The sequence below is a fragment of the Meleagris gallopavo genome, chromosome Z (assembly GCF_000146605.3).
Source record: "Meleagris gallopavo isolate NT-WF06-2002-E0010 breed Aviagen turkey brand Nicholas breeding stock chromosome Z, Turkey_5.1, whole genome shotgun sequence".
Lineage (NCBI taxonomy): Eukaryota > Metazoa > Chordata > Aves > Galliformes > Phasianidae > Meleagris > Meleagris gallopavo.
In genome coordinates this window covers 28,399,866-28,418,607 of record NC_015041.2, presented here as the reverse complement: position 1 = coordinate 28,418,607, position 18,742 = coordinate 28,399,866, and the positions used below count along the sequence as shown (strand labels likewise).

Here is an 18,742-nt window from a genome sequence, read left to right as displayed (position 1 = left end):
TTTTTTATAATTAGGTTTTAAATTCACTCTTGGCTTAAGCTTGTGCTGATTGTGTTTTCAAAAAATATTACTAATATGAATTGAGCCACTTTTATGAGTGCTGGTTGGACTTTTAAAATCAGTTTTTCAGTTTTACAAGGTAACACATTAACATTCTGATGAGTTTTAGGAAGTGTTACTATATATATATATTTTTTTTTAAGCAGCATGTATAGTATTAACTAGCAGATCAAAAATCTTTTCAGTGACCTCTGACTATACTCAGTATTTGTTGATCTCTTGGGTTGTTACAGATTTAGGTTACTTATTCATTGGCTCCCAAATTCACACTGTGAATAAGTAAGTGCATCAGTGTTAGCGTACAATTGTGTATTTTTTCTATGTAATTTCAACTACAATTTTCAGAATAATGATTCAGAACTCTCTGGTGCTTTCCTAGAAGGATATGGCAAAACACAGTTAAGAAGGGACAGTTTTCAAATATTCCTTAAACCTTCTCAAAATACTGTGGTTATGACTCTTACTCGTATACATGTTGTTAGGAAAATTTATGGGTAGATATATTGCATATTATTGGCATAATTAGCTGTCTTTGAGAAGCTGAAGCAATTTAAACAAACTGTTTTGTAAGTTATAATAGTCATAGTTGATTTAAGTATGCTCTTCAGTATCTTCCAGTAAAGCCTTCCAAAGGCAAATAAAATCATAGAATGTGCGATAGATGTCACAGCATATTTTAGCTGAATAGATTTTAAATTATTATGCTATGTGTGACTGCATTACAGTATCTTCATGCCTTAGGTGCTAATTGAACATCCTTAATTTCATGACTTAACAATTAGGTAAAGAATAATTTTATCTGAGATAATCAGTGATAAAACTGCTGGACAATGAGGACTTTCTTTAACCGGACAAATAACAGCTTGTCATCTTACTATGCAGTTGTTACAGGATATAAAAATGCTTGGAAACTAGGAAGATAAGCCATTTAAATATTCACAAAACCTAGAAGAACAAATTAATAAAAACCAGAAAACAGTTGTCATTCTCATAGTTTAAACATACTTGTTGTCTTACTTTTCATAAATTCAGTATAGTAATTAGAGCGAACCAGAAATCTGACCCTCCTCTTTGCTAAATTTTGTCATACTGAGGAGGTTAAATAAGATAAGTCTTTTGGTCTTTGAAGGCACTGGTATATCTTGACAGCTGTTAAAACCCTTTTACAGGGCTGTGACCATGAAACCTGATTTCATACCGTTCATGCTAATGTTATTTTGTATATAATACTGCAGTCATCCATGTTGGATGTCCAGATATTTTCTCTTTACTGATGAAGTTGTTTCAAATTTTTCCGTGTTTTTTTCTGAAACTGATTCTTTTTTCAAAATTGCTTATGGATTTTTTTTTTTTAATTAAACTTTCCATAGTTATTTTGTGTATCTAACTTTTTCTTCTGATTCAAACTCAGTAATTTTCTAAGCTGGATTTATTTTGAGGGTTGGATTTTTTCTACTTTTCACTCATCTTTTTTTTTTTTTTTTAAATCAGATCAAACAATGATTTACTGGAAAGCTGGTTCAAGCAATCATTTTAGTCCTTGTTTGTAACATTCTGCATTTATTTACCCAAGCACGCAGTTTTTTAAGCATAGTAAGTGTGCAGAAAATACAGAATTCACCAGATTAGTGTATCCAAACCAAATTTTCTGTGTTTCAATTTTAAAACTAACCAAGAAAAATAGATGGTTTTTTTGTTTGTTTTATTTTTTGTTTTTTGGCCAGTGTTGATTTTGGCATTTAGATTAAATTAAACTAGAATTTTTATATTACTTTTGTAGAAACCAGGGGAATTTAGAGTTGTAAGATCTTGAGTAAAATCACGTCCAATGCAAGCTTGTGAGACTCATCTTTTAGGAAAACAATATTATATATGTTTTATTTAAAACATGTACGTTCTTGATTTTTTTTTCTTATCTTACCTGTAGATTGTAATTTCTTTGTTTTCTCTCTTTGCTGATGATATTAGTAGTAAATTATTTGAATTATTTAAACTGTTTCTTTAATTTATTAGTTAATGTAAATTGCTTTGTTTTTTCATACCAGAACCTTCTGGTATCTTTGTGAAAAGCATTACAAAAGGCAGTGCTGTTGAACAAGATGGCAGAATCCATGTGGGAGATCAAATTATAGTTGTAAGTAAGCAAAGAAATGAAAATGCTTGCAAAGCTCTATTCTTATATGAGTTATTAAAAAATGCTTATAAAATACTTGCTTAAAGCATTTAAGATTGTCACTGAAATGGTCAATCCTTTTTTTAACTGAGCCTTTAATTACGTCAGTTTTCTGATCATGCTAAACTCACATTTCTTAAGGAAATCTGCTCGTGTGCACTTATCAGTAGGACCGTTGAAACTGGTTCATAAAGGCAGAATTTCAAAGTTTGAAACAAATTATGGGACTATTTTCAAAATGATTTTTAACATATGTTGTTAAAATGTTACTAGGAATTTTAACTTTCAGAAAAAATATTTTCATACCTTACATCTGGACTTGCAGATATAAAAGGAGAAAAATGTGGTTTACTTAGATGTAGGGAACATTAAATATTCCCAGATTATTTTTCATTACCTAATGTCTAGAAGGATGCCAGAGTTGGAAGTAGTTCAGAGAAGGGCGAGAAAATTATTAAAGGTGAAAGGGGAACTATTCTTTTTTCAGGAGGAGTTACAATAATGAAGTATGTATGCCAGATAGTCCCAAACAGTTACTGGAGTAAGGGGCTGTAATGCTCCTTGAAGGTAGTTCAGAAATTACTGGTTTGGAAGGGTGAGATGAAGCTTACAGAAAGAAGAATAACAAGTTGTGTATGCTGGGGACAGTGGGATGAAATTGAGCAACTCCGGAGTATTCAGAAAACAAAGCTGAATTAACGAGGTAAAATATCCAAAACTATAGTCATTAAAATACTGGACTATAAATAACAACTGGGCAGCTGGTACAGTGCTTGATAGGGAAATTAAATTTCATTGTGTTCAGTAACGGACTTCCCTGTGTCTGAGATTATTTGAGCCTAGAGCTGTGCTCTGTACTTCTTCCTATTACAGTGAATGAATGTGTTCCTCCTCACCCCGCTCTAGCTAGTCGTCCTGACCATGGCTCTATTTATTTGGTTTATGTATTAATTATTTAGTTTGTTCATAAAACTTTTTTTTTCCCCCAAGTAGTTCCTATTTGAAGGTGGGGGTGTTGGAGGAGTCAGGCAGGCTGTATGGTGCACCTTGAACAGTGCTTCCTGACTCTTTTCAGCTCTTCATGGCCTTGTTGTGACGGGCACCCAGAATACTTCTCCCCACTTTGTTATGGTGTTGATTGGTAGCTAGCTAATGAGTGTTCAAGTGAAAGTGGTTAGTGTACTCAACCTTTGTACGTCTTCCAGTTTTTTGCTCTTCTACTTGCTTTGTATTGTGAAAGATGCTGAGCAGGAACAGTATTGCTTTACTCTGGACATTTTATATCTTTCTGCTAATAAGTTACTTAATTCTGCAGGTGGATGGAACAAATCTCCAGGGTTTTACTAACCAACAAGCAGTTGACGTTTTGCGACACACCGGACAAACAGTTCAGCTCACTTTGATCAGAAGAGGGATTAAGCAGGAAAATTGTATTCAACCCCAGGAGGACTTCAGTTCTGCTGTTGAAAGGGACTTAATGTTACAAACAGTGGACAGTAGCAGAGCTAAAGGTAATTAAAACTGGCTTTACTTTAAATTTGGGTTAGAATATTTTTCTTCTTAATATAAACTGGGAATAAAGTTGACTAAATTCATTCTCGGTTGCTGTTCCCGGTGCTGTAAATGAGTAAAAATTTGATTTGTTGCAGATTGATTAATCTATTAGAAACAGTGATATTATTTGTTACATTTTCAAAGTAAATATTGAAAGCACTGCACTACGAGCTGAAGTCCTTCAAGGCTTAGATTCTGTACATTTTTGAATAGTAAGTAGGCAGGTGGTGTTTTATTCATGTCAAAAGGTGGTAGCAGTGTTGGAAAGAAAGCAGAGATACTCCAAACTGGGAAAAGCGAGTCTTGTTTCCTTTTACTCTTACATGTCTGTGTCACAATCTTAGGTATAACAGAAATAGCTTATACTTACAAGTTATTAATAATCTGATAGGTCATTAATTATGTTTGTGTACAAAGTTCAGAAGGCATGGCAAATACTATTTTTGCTCATGATGAGATGTAATTTGTGAAGCTTAATCTGAAAGTCTATGTGTTTGAATAGAATATCCACATGGAGGCTGGATGATAAACGGATTCTTTTCAGCTACTTACACTGTGGGTAGACATATACTGCAGCTCATAGTCTGAAGCATAATACGCAACTTGCATAAGGTTTTGAAAGATCTAGTAATGTATTCTCTGTATGGCATCCTCTCATTCCTACCTTTAGCAGAAATTAGAGAGCACTTAGAAAGTGCTGTTTCTCCAGTCCAGAAGTGTTCAAGACAGCTGACAGAGAGCAACATATCTCACAAAATTCTATAGCAGGAGAGATTTTCTAAAATTGAGAATGTTGTCAGCTGTGAAGTATTACATTCCTCAAGTCTTTACCATTTTAATTTTTCAGTATCAGCTTCCTGTGATTCATGAGAGAAAGAAAGAAACAAAGAAAAAACAACATAAGGTGATAGGGGTGGTAGAAAGGGACACAGGGAGAAGGCAAAACATGAACAAAAGATAAAATACCTTTAAAATATTGTGTTCCTTCTGGGCCCTTCATGCCATGTACTGTTTGCAGAAAGTGGATTCTCTGGTCCAGAGTCATTGCCCTGGGCATTTCCATGAAAGTGATGAATGCATAAAATAGCTCAAAATTCCTTTTCTTCTTTTTCCAGATAACAGTGAAGCAGAACAGGAATCTCCATCGCAGCCATGCAGTGGCAGTGCAGTAAACGTCAGAGAGGACATAAAACAGCAGGAAACAGGTTCCCAGTGTTTGATATTTTGTTCTGTGAAAATGCACTTGGCTGTGCTTACGTTAAGGCCCAGTGTTTTGTGTGTCTTTCTGGCATGTGTGCTATGAAACTGAGGGTGTACATCTAGAAATTAATCACACATGACAATGTGTACTGCTTGTGTGCTCTTGAGTGCCGTAAGTCAAATGCTTTGACAACTACTACTACATATGTCTAAAAACAATGACATTCGTCAAAAGTTGTCACCTGAAACATTCTGCTTTTGCTACATATTTATCTCTCTGTTTTGTCCACTTGTACATTTCTATTTGAACTTCTTCATTCATCTTTTTCACTTATTCCATAAAATGCCTTTTGGAGACTTTATCTTCTTATGTTAAGTTTGCATCTCACGGAGTCCCAAGCTTGTATTCATTTCAATCTGTGTTCAACGATAACATTTAAATTCAGTCAGTTCTGATGTACTGTTAAGCTCTTTCCCGTACCTTTTGTGGAACTTCTTATTTTGTAGTGGTATTTTCTTTTCACAGTTAAGGCACTTTGCTGCATTTCACTTGTGGGCATATGTTTTTCAGATTGAGACAGCTGTGATGTACTTTCTAACATTTTCTTATATCCAGATCTTTGAGAGAAGCTGAAAAGCATCCACTCCCATATGATTTTTTAGTCGATATTTTTCTGTGTATCTTCTAAAACTTCTGCTTTCGTTTTTCTAAGTAGCCTAAGAATTTGTTTTTAAGACCTTTTCTTAGATATTTCAAGATCTCCGCTTTGGAGGAAGCACTGCCATACTTAGCACCTATGCAGCTGGCTTTATTTTTATTAATATTTCTGAGCTTTGTTTAGATTTATGACACTGAGGCTGTTAATCACTTTAAATTCTTATAGAAAGTCACTGTGACTTGAGATCTTAATCTTTTAATGAAGATTCTAGTCTTTGTTTCTGGTGAGCATTCAGACCTAAAGAGTTTGTTTGACTGCTTGACCATACATACAGCATGGGCTGAGGACTGTGAATGTGTAGAGATCCATTAAATCTGCTGTACTGTTTAATCTAAATACTGGCTCTTGTTTGTCTGTTTCTTTGTTTATTTTCTGTCCTAGAATATAAACATGAGGTTGAATGAGGAAAAAATAAGCAGGAGAAAATAATTTCCCTGTTTTTTTCAGTTTGCAGATAAACTTTCACTCAGTTTAAGAGCTGCTGCATTCTTTTGTCTAGCCTGTCACTGTATTTTTCGTAGCATAGTGATTCTTCTCTCCTCCTTTCATTTCAGTGATTTCATTGTCGCTCTTTAGCTAATATTTAGCTAGTTACTTATCTTCATATGGGTGGTCCTAAGTGAATGTAATGAAAAAAAATAATAAAAGCTACCACACGTTCTTTCACTGCCCTCTAGGACCTACATGTTTGAAAGATCTTTAACAGTCATGCTTACACTTCTGAAAATAAGAGATTTTGATTGAAAACTTCTTCTTTGGTTACTCTCTATAAAATGTATGGTCTGTCCAAAAGGAACAGGATTTAATATCACATCTGTAAATATTTCAGCCATCCCACTGAATCAGTCTGATTAGCCCATATAAAGTCTGACTTAACAAATGTTTGAGGCATTTATGTAATTTACTTTGTGTCTGCTTATATTTCTGAACACTGAGGTTAACTTAAATGTTTCCTTTCTTCCCAGCCATTTAAGACAAATGCTTTGGTTGAACTTCGTCTTTCAAACTACACTCAGTTTTGGGGGCTGGGATGTTGCAAGTTGTGCGAATTGCAAATAATTTGCCACTGTTCTGCAAGTTTTCCCTCTGGCAAGCTTAAAGTCAATGACACAAAACATGTCAAGATTTTAGTCATATTTAGGAGAGTGCTGGCATCATAGATTAATTGTACAGTCTTGCATGGTGCTTTATCTATCACTGCCTTAGCAGTGATGGAAGTAAACAAAACATTTTAGTTTTTGTCATACTAATCTCAGGTATAACTTCTAGATTTCCAGCTAAGTGCTACAGAAGAAGCAGCTATGAAGGCAAAATGGCAGAGGATAATGGGGTCAAATTATGAAATAGTGGTAAGTAAACTGTAATTGTTATTAACTGTCCTTGTTAATATGTGTATAATGTATTCCTTTTAAAAAAAATTATACACATGTCCCTTAATCTGTAGAGATATTTTTGTTTTGCATACATATATTTTTTTTCTGTAGTGATGTTAGTAAAATAATGTTTTGGTTTAACTTGACAAGTGACTGAGCACCACACAGTTGTCTACTTGCACTCCTCCACCCTCTTCCCATGGGAATATGGGAGATAACTGAAAAAACAAAGTAGAACTCATGGATTGAGCTCCTTTGGCTGTTTCCTAAGGATGGCCTTGGCTCTGTACAATGCTGCTTAGCAAACTATAAGCATTGATGTGTTATCCACATTGTTTTTCTCCTAGAACCAAAAGATAGCATCATACCAGACATTGAAAAAAAACAACTTTGTCCCAGCTGAAACTAAGACAAATAATCACAAGTATCTTAGGTTTCACACATTTCCTGCCTTTGTGAGGGTAATGTGTATTAGACAAAAAGCAGTACTGGAGGTAAATTTCAGTGCTTCCTTGATCAGCCAAAATTCAAATTAGATCTTGAAATCTCCTAGCCAATTCTTTATGCCGAATGAATTGTTCAGTATAATTATGGAAATAATGCCTAGGATATTTGTTGCACATACAGCTGAAACTCAGTATCTGAGTTTAGAATTTAATCACTTCAGCGTATAATTTTGAAGTAGTCTCTGCAGAAATATATGCAATTAGATAGTTGTTGTATACACTTCCCACTTGCATGTGCTGAAGTAATGTATGTGATTAAAGCTGCGGTTTTTACTGCAGGACTCTCATCCAAGCATTTTTCCTATTATTATACAAAGGCAAATTTGAGTATGCAGAGCCTCTTCTTGTTTTTCACGAATCACACTGAATTGGACTATAGTTCAGTTCGTATTCTCTTTTGTTTTTTTTTCTTCTTTTTTTTGCCTCAGAATCTGACTCACCACATAAAGGCAGGTTAAAGAATGGGTCTGTGGTGCTCACTTCTTATCCACACATTAGGCCATTTTATGCCAAATAGATTTTTATTTGTCATGATTCCTGGATTATACTCTGTGAATCCATAATGTTAGTTTGCTTACCACAGTAGTATAGTAGCTTGTGGTTGCATAAACTTCACAGAATGTGGCCTATAGATTTTAGTTTTAATCTTGTGGATTTTTTTTTGCTCTCTCAGTGCTTTTATTGTATTGGAAAGTTTAATTTGGATTCTTTCTTTTAATCTGTTGCTACTGTTTTTCAACAGTGCTGTTGAAAGACCTAAGCTAAGAAGTATACATGTTTTTGCAGTATAAAAGTCTGCATTAAAAATTGCAATATTTCTAGTTTCTCTTTTCTGAAGTAATGATTTCCCTGTATGTAAATGACATCTGAAGGTTATGGATATGGCTGTGAATTTGTCCAAAGCAACCTTTTCTTTTCTTAATCTCTTAGGTTGCTGTGGTTAGCAAATTCAGTGAAAGCAGTGGGCTAGGAATAAGCCTTGAAGCTACAGTGGGACATCATTTCATTAGATCAGTCTTACCAGAGGGGCCAGTTGGACGAAGTGGCAAGCTGTTCAGTGGTGATGAGCTTCTGGAAGTAAGAAAATATTCTACTTTTTCTTGGTCTGCTTTTGGTAAGATTTTTGAGAAGTGATTTGCTTCTCACTGGTTACAATTTTGGGAATGTAGCATATCTAAACTTCATACCAGCCATAACAGGAATTGTTTCAGCAGTTACTTCATATGTACTTATGCATTTTTATGTGACTACGTGTGCTTAGTTGCATATCTCAGCTCATAGCTGATTTTTTCAGATTAAACTGAAGACCATGAAAGAAGAATATCTAGCAAAAGCATTTAGGTTTACTAGAAATATCCCTTACAGTGAAGAGAGTAAAACAGTGGTTTGTTTCCTTTTCTAAATTATTTTCTTAGAATGAAGATGTGAGTTTGCTTTGCATGATTGGGAGAAATCAACATAATCCGTATGTTTTCATGGTTAATATACCTGTTTCCATGCAAGTCAGCTAGTATTGTTTGTTTTCATGTTTGTATATTACATGCGTTACTCAGGTTCTATGACAGAATATATGGTGTTTTTAAGATGGCATTCCACAATTTATGAGCCTCTCCAGCTCAAAACATGTCTTGGTGGCTTGTTCTGAACTCCAAATTGAGTAGACGCTGAGGGTTGAAAATCTCCATTTGAGCTTTTTGTAAAATATACATATAAACAATTTTAAAATAATCAGATCATTGGTTTATGTTTTTCTGTTTTTTTCATGTTTGTTCATTCTACTAAATACTGTGCATTCTTCATTTCTTGAGGTGAATGAGATCTCTTTGCTTGGAGAAAACCACAAGGATGTTATCAATATTTTGAAAGAACTGCCAATTAAGGTGACAATGGTGTGCTGCCGTCCAGTGGCTCCTTCTGTCAGTCACACAGATGTACTGGAGAGTCTAAATCTATCTGAGGTTCAGCTTGCAGAAAAGGTATTTAAAAAAAGAAAAAATAAAAAAAAAACCGTAAGAAAAAGACTGTTTCTTTGAAGAAAAGCATGAGGAGGTCTTTTATAAGATTAGAAATGCCTCTTTAATATTTTAGGTCTCAGAACCAAATAAATAGAAAAAAGCAAATTGTATTGTATTCATTAGCTGTATGTTTGGCCAACCAGAAGATGTACATACTGGTAGGCCACGTGCAGAAATCATTAGCGACACAGAGCTATCTACCCAGGTTACTTGGATTTCTTTCTACAGATGGGCTTTTTTAGAGTCTGATTATATTTCATCTGGTTTTGAACTTAACACAACTTCTGGGTTGTGTTGAGTAGAAATGAACATGCACTTCATGGCTGGCAAGCTTCTGTCACTCGTAAGTTAAAAGCTCCAGACAATCCAATGTGATAAACATGTAGAAACGGCTTTCAATATAACAAAACAACAGCACTGATATGAAAGAAAGACAGAATTTTAACTTCTAGACGAGTCAAAACATTCACCTGGTTTTTGCAAAGTTTTGTTATGAAATCAAAGGAAGATGTATATACATGTGTGTATATATGTACGTGTTTGCGTTTATGTCCTTTTTTTTCCAAATGTTCTCACACAGTGCTAGTATGTTTTGGTCGAAGCCTATTTATAGGCATATCATTTAATAACAGATATTTTCTTTGTATTTGAGCACATATATACCAACAAGATTTTCTGAATTTTTTTTTGACAGAAATTCCATTTTGTAAATAATTTTACCAGAGAATCCTGTCATACATCTGCAGCATTGATAATTTGTTTCAAAAGTATTAATTCTGCACTAGACTTAGTAAGGCTTGTTTTCGTACTCTGCTGAATGTTTAGACTTTCTCATTGCTTTGTTCTTTCTCTGTGAATGTTTTCAGCAAATTTGCAGTTGCTTAACATTCACTGTGTTTTATCAGGCTTATATAGATATTGAATTCACTGGCTCTTCAAACACAGAGGAAACAGCTTTGGAAACTTCTACAGTTCAGAATATAGAAGAGATGCAGAACTCTACTTTCACAATGTGGGAAACAGAAGTACAGCATACTGAGCTGGAGAAAGGAAGTATGGGCCTTGGATTTAGCATATTGGACTATCAGGTAGTTTTTATACCTTTTCGTTTGAGTAGGAAACAAAATACTTTATATTATTTGGGTCTCACATTATAATGTAAGCAAGTGTTTTAGTGGTAAATGTTAATGGAAACCAATGGAAAAAGTGCCTGCTGGGGAATAGAACTAGGTGGTATTTAAGAGTCCCTTCCAACCAAAACAAGTGTATGATTTTATGATTTTACAGGTTCAAATGGTAATGATTTATCCTGAAAAATAAATAATGAGTAAAATACTAGTATCTTGAGAAAGTTGACCCTTTGATGTGCCTCAGTTGTGATGATGTATATGTCTTAGAATATTCAGGCATCTTGCCATGAATTTTGCATCTGCAGTGAGGGTGCCCTTGCTTAGAGTAAGATCCAATAAAGGACTTAAATGCTTAAAGCAGGATTTACTAAAATATAGGACTCTAATTCCCATGCTTAGCTGCTGTCTATCTAGGATGTGCCTACGTGTCCTCATTAATTTTGTGTTTGACTTCAAAATTCCCAGTTATCTCAAGCTGTGATTCTTGTGTCCCTGTATCAGAACAGCTGCGTGTCTGTCTCCTGTTTGCATCTGGTCAGGTTCCAACAAAACTATGTTTAAACTATGCCTCATAAATATTTTGCATTTGCATGTAGGTAAATGTGAAGAAAAGCAGTTTTATTAATTTGAAATATGTAGGAATTGTCAAGTATCTACGTATATGGAGGTTATGGTTTAGTGTGTTATTCTTAATGCTTTGCAGTGAGACTCCATGCTGAGCTTGAGTATTTGAAATCTATATCAGCACAAAACTAAACATGCTTTTGCTTCAGCCTCTTCTGAAGTATAGGCAAACTGTCATTGTCTATGTGGTTACTTAAAGTATTGTGCTTTTTAAAGGTTGTTGGATATACCTTAAGTTGTACATATTTTGCATGTTTGAGTTTTATTATATCATACAGGACTCCATGGCTTTCTGAAACTTACTTACCTTCATTTTTGTCTATTTTATAATAGCTGTGATTTATCCTGTGTTCTCTCCTGTGAGATGAGGTTTCATCTTTTATTTCAGTTTGTCAGTGAAAGTTCTGTTTCGATCTAATAGTGTGAACAATAAACTAAATTTGCAGTAAGGTTTCTGTTTATTTTTTGCTTTATCCATCATATATTTTTAATAAATTTTCAGTGAACATTGACTTTAATCGGGGCTATATTTATACTGAGATATTTATCATGTTTTATACAATGGCAAGCCTTTGGGAAAGTTTACATCATTCTTTACCCCAGGAAGAACTTGAGGGATGTAAGAATCACAGAGTGGAAATTTTTTTTCTTGTTTGTTTTTTCAAAAAATATGATGTGTAGTGTCATCTCAAATCGCATCATAGATAGTCTTTAAAGTGTAGACGAATCTGTCAGTGTTCAAGTCCAAACATAATATCTACCTATATATCAAAGTATTTCATTACCCCATAATATTTTCCTTACAGCATTAATTGCCCCAAATTATCAGGGGTGGTCTTAGCTTCGTTCCCTCCAGACCACCTTTACCTCCATCCTTCACTCTTCCTTTCACGTTTGCTTTCAGCATTTTCTAAATCCTGGAGTTTGGGATGCTGCTTTTATGGTATGCATCCCTTTTGAGGTCCCTTCCAACCCCTACAATTCTGTGACTCTGTGAAGTTTTAACAGCTACAGGTGTTCCTTATCAATGTAGTTCTATAAGAATTTCTGCACCTGTTTTAATTGTTATAGCAGAATCATACTTTCCCATTCTTAGAGCTCAATGTTAGTTTATTTGTAAACCATCAGTGCATTTGGAGGAAGGGAATTTTAATGAAGTTTGTGAGTTTTTGGGTGTTTTTTGTTTGTTTGTTTTCTTTTGCTTTGTATTTGTTTTGTTTTGTTTTTTGGAAAGAGAACTTCACTTTGTTTTAGGCGTGCACAAGCACTTTAGTCTTTAGAAGTACTTTCTCAGCTGAGTGAGATCTGGTGCAATGAAATACAGTGTGGTCCTTGAAATGAGCCCTTTGTTCCATTAAAGAGCATACGTGAACATTTCCCCAGTCTGCACTGTATGGCTGTATTCACAGACAGCTGAGTATAAGAGAGGATGAAATCTGCGTTGTGTCATTGCAGTAGGAATTATTTGCATTTTTAGGTTTGATTACTTGTTGCAGTGCAGGCTCCACTCTGTGATGGAGATTTGTGATGAAACAGCACCTAGAAAAAAGTAATAGTTTTCATAATTAAGAAGGGAAAGTAGGAGGAGGCATAAATGTATAGGGAGCATGGACAGAGGTCTGTACTTCTGCAGAGGATTCATCTGGAACAGAGCTGTGTTGGGGGTCATTAAGAGTACATGCATAAGAACTGTCTTACCAAGACAAAAAGGATTAAATAAAATGAAATGTCTTTCTTACTTTTTACTTCATTAGGATCCTGTCGACCCTTCAAAAACTATAATTCTAATTCGCTCGTTAGTTCCTGGTGGTGTGGCTGAGCAAAATGGCAGACTTTCTCCTGGAGATCGGCTTATGTTTGTCAATGATATCAACTTGGAAAATGGCAGCCTAGAAGAAGCAGTACAAGCACTGAAAGGAGCCCCAGCCGGAAAAGTTAAAATAGGAGTTGCCAAACCTCTGCCTGTAAGAATTTGGGAATTTTGTGGGTACCTTTCCTGTCATTTAAGCTGGTATATAATGATCTTGTTTTCTGTATACTCTTTGTGTGCTTTGCGATACAGCTGAGTGATGCAGAAAAATACAGATTATTTTTTTTTTTCCTGCATTTAGGACTGGCCTGAGTAGTTTGTGGCTGGTATGGTGAAGCAGGGTCTTCTAATTGATAAAACAGTGAAGCACCTTATGACCAGCAGTCTTTTAGGGCTGCTATTTGCTAGACATAATTTTGTATTCTTTACTGGGTTTTCTAAATGTGTGATGATATAAAGTCACTTTCTGTTGTTTTCTGGAATTTGGTTTCTATACTACTTCACAAGTTTTGGTCTACTACAGGTATACTCTTTGTATATAGGCTGTACACTTTGTATACAAAGAAAGATGAATACTTTTCAGATGCTTCAAAGTCTACTGGATAGTTTGGTACAGGTATAAATGATTCTGGTTTTGGTTTTGAAAAGTAGTCTCTAGCAATTTGAAGAGTGAGACTGAATAACTGCCTTCCTTTAGCCATTCTGAGGAAAAAATGCCTGAGTTTTAAGAGATGATTAACCTTAAGATTTGGATTGTGTGCTGTTTTTTCAGTAGTAAAAAGGATTATATCTAGGAGACCTAGGCTTACTAAGGCAGCATGTCAGTAAGAATGCTGTGTAGTTATACATCCATGCATTTTAATAATTCAGCTATTATTTTCTGTCCAGCCTAGAGACCTCATTTTTTCTCCATACGTAAGTTTTCATATCCTTTCAAGTCTGGAGGTGTCATATTTCACAAATGAAAGAGAATGTGGAGGATTGCCCGGGAAAATAAACATCTAGTTCTAGATTATATAGGGATAATGAGAGCCTGGTACTTCTTAAACTCTGTAATAGTGAAATCTCAGGTCATTAAATTAAAAAGATACTGTGCTACCATTGTGAGTATCTTCCTGAATTATCTATAGGAAACTCAGCTAATGTCAGCTAGTGTCTCTGCTGTATTGAATTCAAATCAGTAGAACAGCATTGATTTTATGCCACTGTATTTGTAAGTGTAAGTGCAGTCTGTATGGTTCTTTTTTACTTTTTACATAATAATAATCTTGTAATCTTTGTGGCTGCAGATGCCAAATTTTAATTCTTAGTGCATCTCTTTTAAGGGGATGAGAGGAAATGGTGAATGGTTAACTTAATAGAAAGCTTCCTTTTTGTAGTAGAAGGATACTTTTAAAAATTACTTTGAGAATTTTACCCTTTTTTTTAAGGAAGACTGTATGTCTTTTTCAGTGGTAAAAATGATTATATCTAGGAGTCCTAGGTTTACTAAGGCAGTTTATCTAGCAAAATAACGTTTTTTTTTACTTAAAAAAGAATTATTCTGAAAGAGAACTTATTTTGTTGTCTTATCTCAGTTTCCATGATTCCTGCTGTAATATGTCATAAATTATGGTACCAATTAAGTAAATAGTTTGAATAATCGCTGCCTTCTTTGTCATACTGGATGAATATACCGACTATCAAATTACACTAGAAAAAACGTGCTTATTTATAATGAGGATTATGTTTTTTCCTTTGGAGGCTGTTATATCTGGCAAATACAAACTTAAAACATGAATGGTGGAATTAAGTCTTCCTGAACAGGAATATTCTGCAACTAGAGAGGCTGTAATGGCCTCTGCTGTCCATTGTGGCTGCTGTAATGGCAATTAGTAAAAAGTAAAAGAAATTGAAGCTGAATTTAGACTAACGTGGATTCTGTGATGTAGCTGGATAAGCTTTTTTTATTTCTTGGTCATGTAAAATGAAATATGAAGTTGAAACAATTCAGATATATTTGGAATAAAAAAGGGGAAAAAAAAAGAGCCTCTTTATCTACCCAACTCTGTAACTGTGATTGAAATGATCTCTTTGATGCACTTGGTATTCATTTGCATCTCTAAACTCCCTTTCATAATCCACTGTGCACACCTTGTTTCCTGGCCACTCATCCAACTCAGAGCTTCATTCTTTCTGCAGCTTTCACCAGAAGAAGGCTGTGTCTCTGCTGAGGAAGATTGCTTTTTCTACACTGCCCAGTCACTTGAGGAGGAGGGGCCAGCTGATGCAGCCCTCTTCCATGCTGAGCTGGCTCTGGTTAGTGGCCCGACTTTCCAAAGATTTCCAAAGCCTTTGCGTTTTGTAAAGGAAAGGATTGTTATATCACTGTTCATGCTTAACTTTTAGTGTTTACAATCACCACATTACTCATCCACAATAGAGACCCATACGGTAGAAAATGATGTCTGGAGATTTCTTCTGTTTGCATGAATTGTGAGTCTGGCTGGTGATCTCTCAGTTGCTGGAAAGAAATAGAAGAATTTTACTGAGATTTTCAGAAAAGCGTGGCTGCACATTTGTCCTTACATCTATTGAGCATCCCTTTGAAAATCCTAGCTTGTGTAGAGAAATATTCATGTGCTCATTCTGTAAATAAATCTTTTCACCTGTGTTTCATACTATATTACTATCCACTTTCCTAATACCTTGAACATTTTTGGGGAACGGTCTTTTTGCACATAATCCAGACTTAAAAGGAATGCTGTATTTCAAAGCTACCAATACTTTCTCCTAACAGTATTCTTTATGACTTCAAGATCAATCAATGATTATGAGATTTGCAAGATCAAAAGGTATTGTACAAAGAATGCAGCCTGCTTGAGCATTTGATGATATATGTAGCCTAGAAGTAAGAAAGAACTCAGATAAAAAGGTTGAAAGAAATAGGTCTCTACAATGTTCCCTCACTGTGGCCTCATTCATATTAAAATAATTAAAACAGAGCTGTAGAATAATGAAATATATGGCAGATATGTTAACTGACTGTCAAATATGCAAAACAGAAAATTGAACGTTCAGTCAACAAGTTGAGGATGTTTGCAGAGTTCAGTCAGAAGGAATTGTTTTTCATAGCTACGTTTTATCTGACAATCTAGTCTTTCCATTTATTGCACAATCCTTATTTAGGACTTACCTTCAGCATCCCTAGTGTGCATTTTCCAGAAGGTGCACTGAGAGTAAGCTACACTGAAGAACTAGTTTGAATTATATGTTAATATGATACAAAAAACAGATTGTTCGTACCCCAAAAAGTAACCAATTTATTGAAGTCATGGCAGATTTTTGCTATTGTTGTTGCTTATCTGACAATTAATTAATGGCATGATTAACCACAAAAGCTGAAAAGCTACACTTAAGTTCCATCTCTGCAGATTGATGCACTTAGCTACTTCATCGCTGTTGACAGTATGGCCGTAGTTCTGAACTCACTGAACATTTTTGTTACTTGGACCTCTTCCAGGCCAAATGAAATAATAATCAAAATACTGTATGTGAAACGCCATGAACTGAGTTGTTTAAGACACAGTTTCATTCTAGTGTTTAAAAATACCTGAGTCTTGAGAAGAACTGTGTTGCATTTAAGAAAAAAAAAGTATTTCCAAGATGAAAAGGAATTATTTTAAAATCTTCTTTTATATGTAAGATGGGAGAAATGTCCATGTTAACCTTCTTGTGGAATATAAAAAACATAAATATTTTGTAAATACATATTTAAAAAAAAAATCAGATATAATAAATATCTCTTATAAATGTTTCTGAAAGCACTGCAGCTTCCAGAAGATTATTTATATTCCTTTGTATAAACAACCAAACCTGACATGTGGCTCTAAGTAAAGATGGTTATTTTTATAGCACTAATTATTGTAAAAGAAAGTAACAATTAAAAAAAAAAAAAAGTCCCAAGCAAATCCAAATATCGACACCAGCATACAGCAGTTTTCCTAACACTTTTTTGTTTCTCTTAGGAGGCAGTGTTCTATTTCAGCCCTGCAATTCATTCCAGTTCAGTCTCTAGCTTTTGCTCAGGTATTCCTTGTAATCTCAGACGGACTGATATCAGTTATTACCAGAAGCAGAAATTTTTCTTACCGTGATGTGCAAATGTAACTTCACTGTAAAAGCAGAGAGGGAAAAAAAGGGCTAACAATGAGTCAATACGTAGCTACTGAGGTGCATGTGTTTGGGCTTACGTGATGTGAAGGTTACAGATAGCCTGGCTGATTAAATTGCTTCTGTTGTTAGGTGGACTCCAGAGGAGCTGGTCTAGCTATTGAACCCACCTTTGAATCTCAGTTTGCTACGGAGGCTGTAATACTTCCAACTTCATCATCACTTACACCTGACAACTTCTGTAGTGAGGATTTCAACTTCGGCTTCCCTTCTTCAACATCAACTCCCAAGGTAAAAAGGAATATGGTTTTATCTTGCTTACAAGTGTGGAAAGTCTCTGTGTTCGTGTGTGCCACTGTATTACTAAACATGAATGCTTCATGTTGTTCCACTTCCATCTGCACCAACATTTGTTATAAGTTTAAAGTCTAGCTTTCTTCAAGATAGTGTTTGAGTCTCTTGGTGTTGTCTGTATGGGAGAGAAGCAGTGGAAGGTTGAAAACTGGGGCTGTGCTTTGTATAACCAAATAAAGTAGTGTGAGACATATGTAATGTTAAAGCTGCAATGATCAGTCTTCTGCGGAAATGAAATTGGTATTTTTTCAAAGCATATTAAAGAGTGATAATATTAAACACTTGCGTAATTCTGCAGTATTTTAGATATGAAAAGATTAAATTTTTGTCCTAAACTTTGCTTTTTTACTGCCCAATAATTAGATATTTACTAATTAATTTACAGTGTTCTTGAATGAATTATTATTTTACTGTATTTAAGTCTGTACCATATAAAATCTCTGATTGCTAATCATTTATATTTAAATTTAATATATGAAGTTAAGTTTATTAAGACTATTACTATCTTTATTCCCTGTTGGTCACATACCCATGTGATTGTATCAGAATTGGCTTTATTTCTCTCAGTAGCTTTTCATTCTCCTTCCTCTTTTCAATCTGTAGATTTACTTCTGTAATCCAGGGTCTTCTGAGTCATTTCTCTTAGTACTGATAGTCTTTGAAAGCAACGTTGTAGGAATTTCTTCTAGGTTTTGCAGTCAGTGGTCTTGAACAGAGTAGTTTCTGCTTTTACCTTCATGCCTCTGTTACAGGATCTTCTTTTATCCCTTACCCTGAGTATATTCATCCCTTACAATGCTCTGATTGAAAGGCTAAATTCATCTTCTAATGGCTTCTTCCAATCTACAGAAGAGCACATCTCTGCTGTGCCAGTGAGGCAGATTGCACTGTTAACCCTGTAATTGTTACTTAAATGGATTATGCATTTTTCATGATGAGAAGCATTTAATAAGATAGGCACTGGGTTTACATAATATATCATGTTGAGACTTTACGAAGTCTGAATTAATTTTTGATATTGACTTACAGAAGGATTTGGTTTCCATTTTCTTTTCTTCCTTTTTTTTTTTTT

General features: G+C 34.8%; 1 protein-coding gene across 11 annotated transcripts in view; it reads left to right on the top strand.

Moving 5' to 3' along the window:
- MPDZ (multiple PDZ domain crumbs cell polarity complex component) overlaps positions 1-18,742 on the top strand; it is a 111,305-nt gene that overhangs the window by 37,285 nt on the left and 55,278 nt on the right. For 10 of the 11 annotated variants that reach the window (XM_031557296.1, XM_031557300.1, XM_031557302.1 and 7 more), the window contains 10 exons: positions 2,106-2,194; positions 3,549-3,744; positions 4,903-4,992; positions 6,976-7,055; positions 8,516-8,662; positions 9,394-9,561; positions 10,506-10,688; positions 13,109-13,318; positions 15,346-15,462; positions 17,449-17,607. In XM_031557296.1, coding sequence (XP_031413156.1) covers positions 2,106-2,194; positions 3,549-3,744; positions 4,903-4,992; positions 6,976-7,055; positions 8,516-8,662; positions 9,394-9,561; positions 10,506-10,688; positions 13,109-13,318; positions 15,346-15,462; positions 17,449-17,607 — 1,439 coding nt within the window. The remainder of the gene's footprint in view (positions 1-2,105; positions 2,195-3,548; positions 3,745-4,902; positions 4,993-6,975; positions 7,056-8,515; positions 8,663-9,393; positions 9,562-10,505; positions 10,689-13,108; positions 13,319-15,345; positions 15,463-17,448; positions 17,608-18,742) is intronic. The other variant, XM_031557301.1, reaches the window with a different exon arrangement.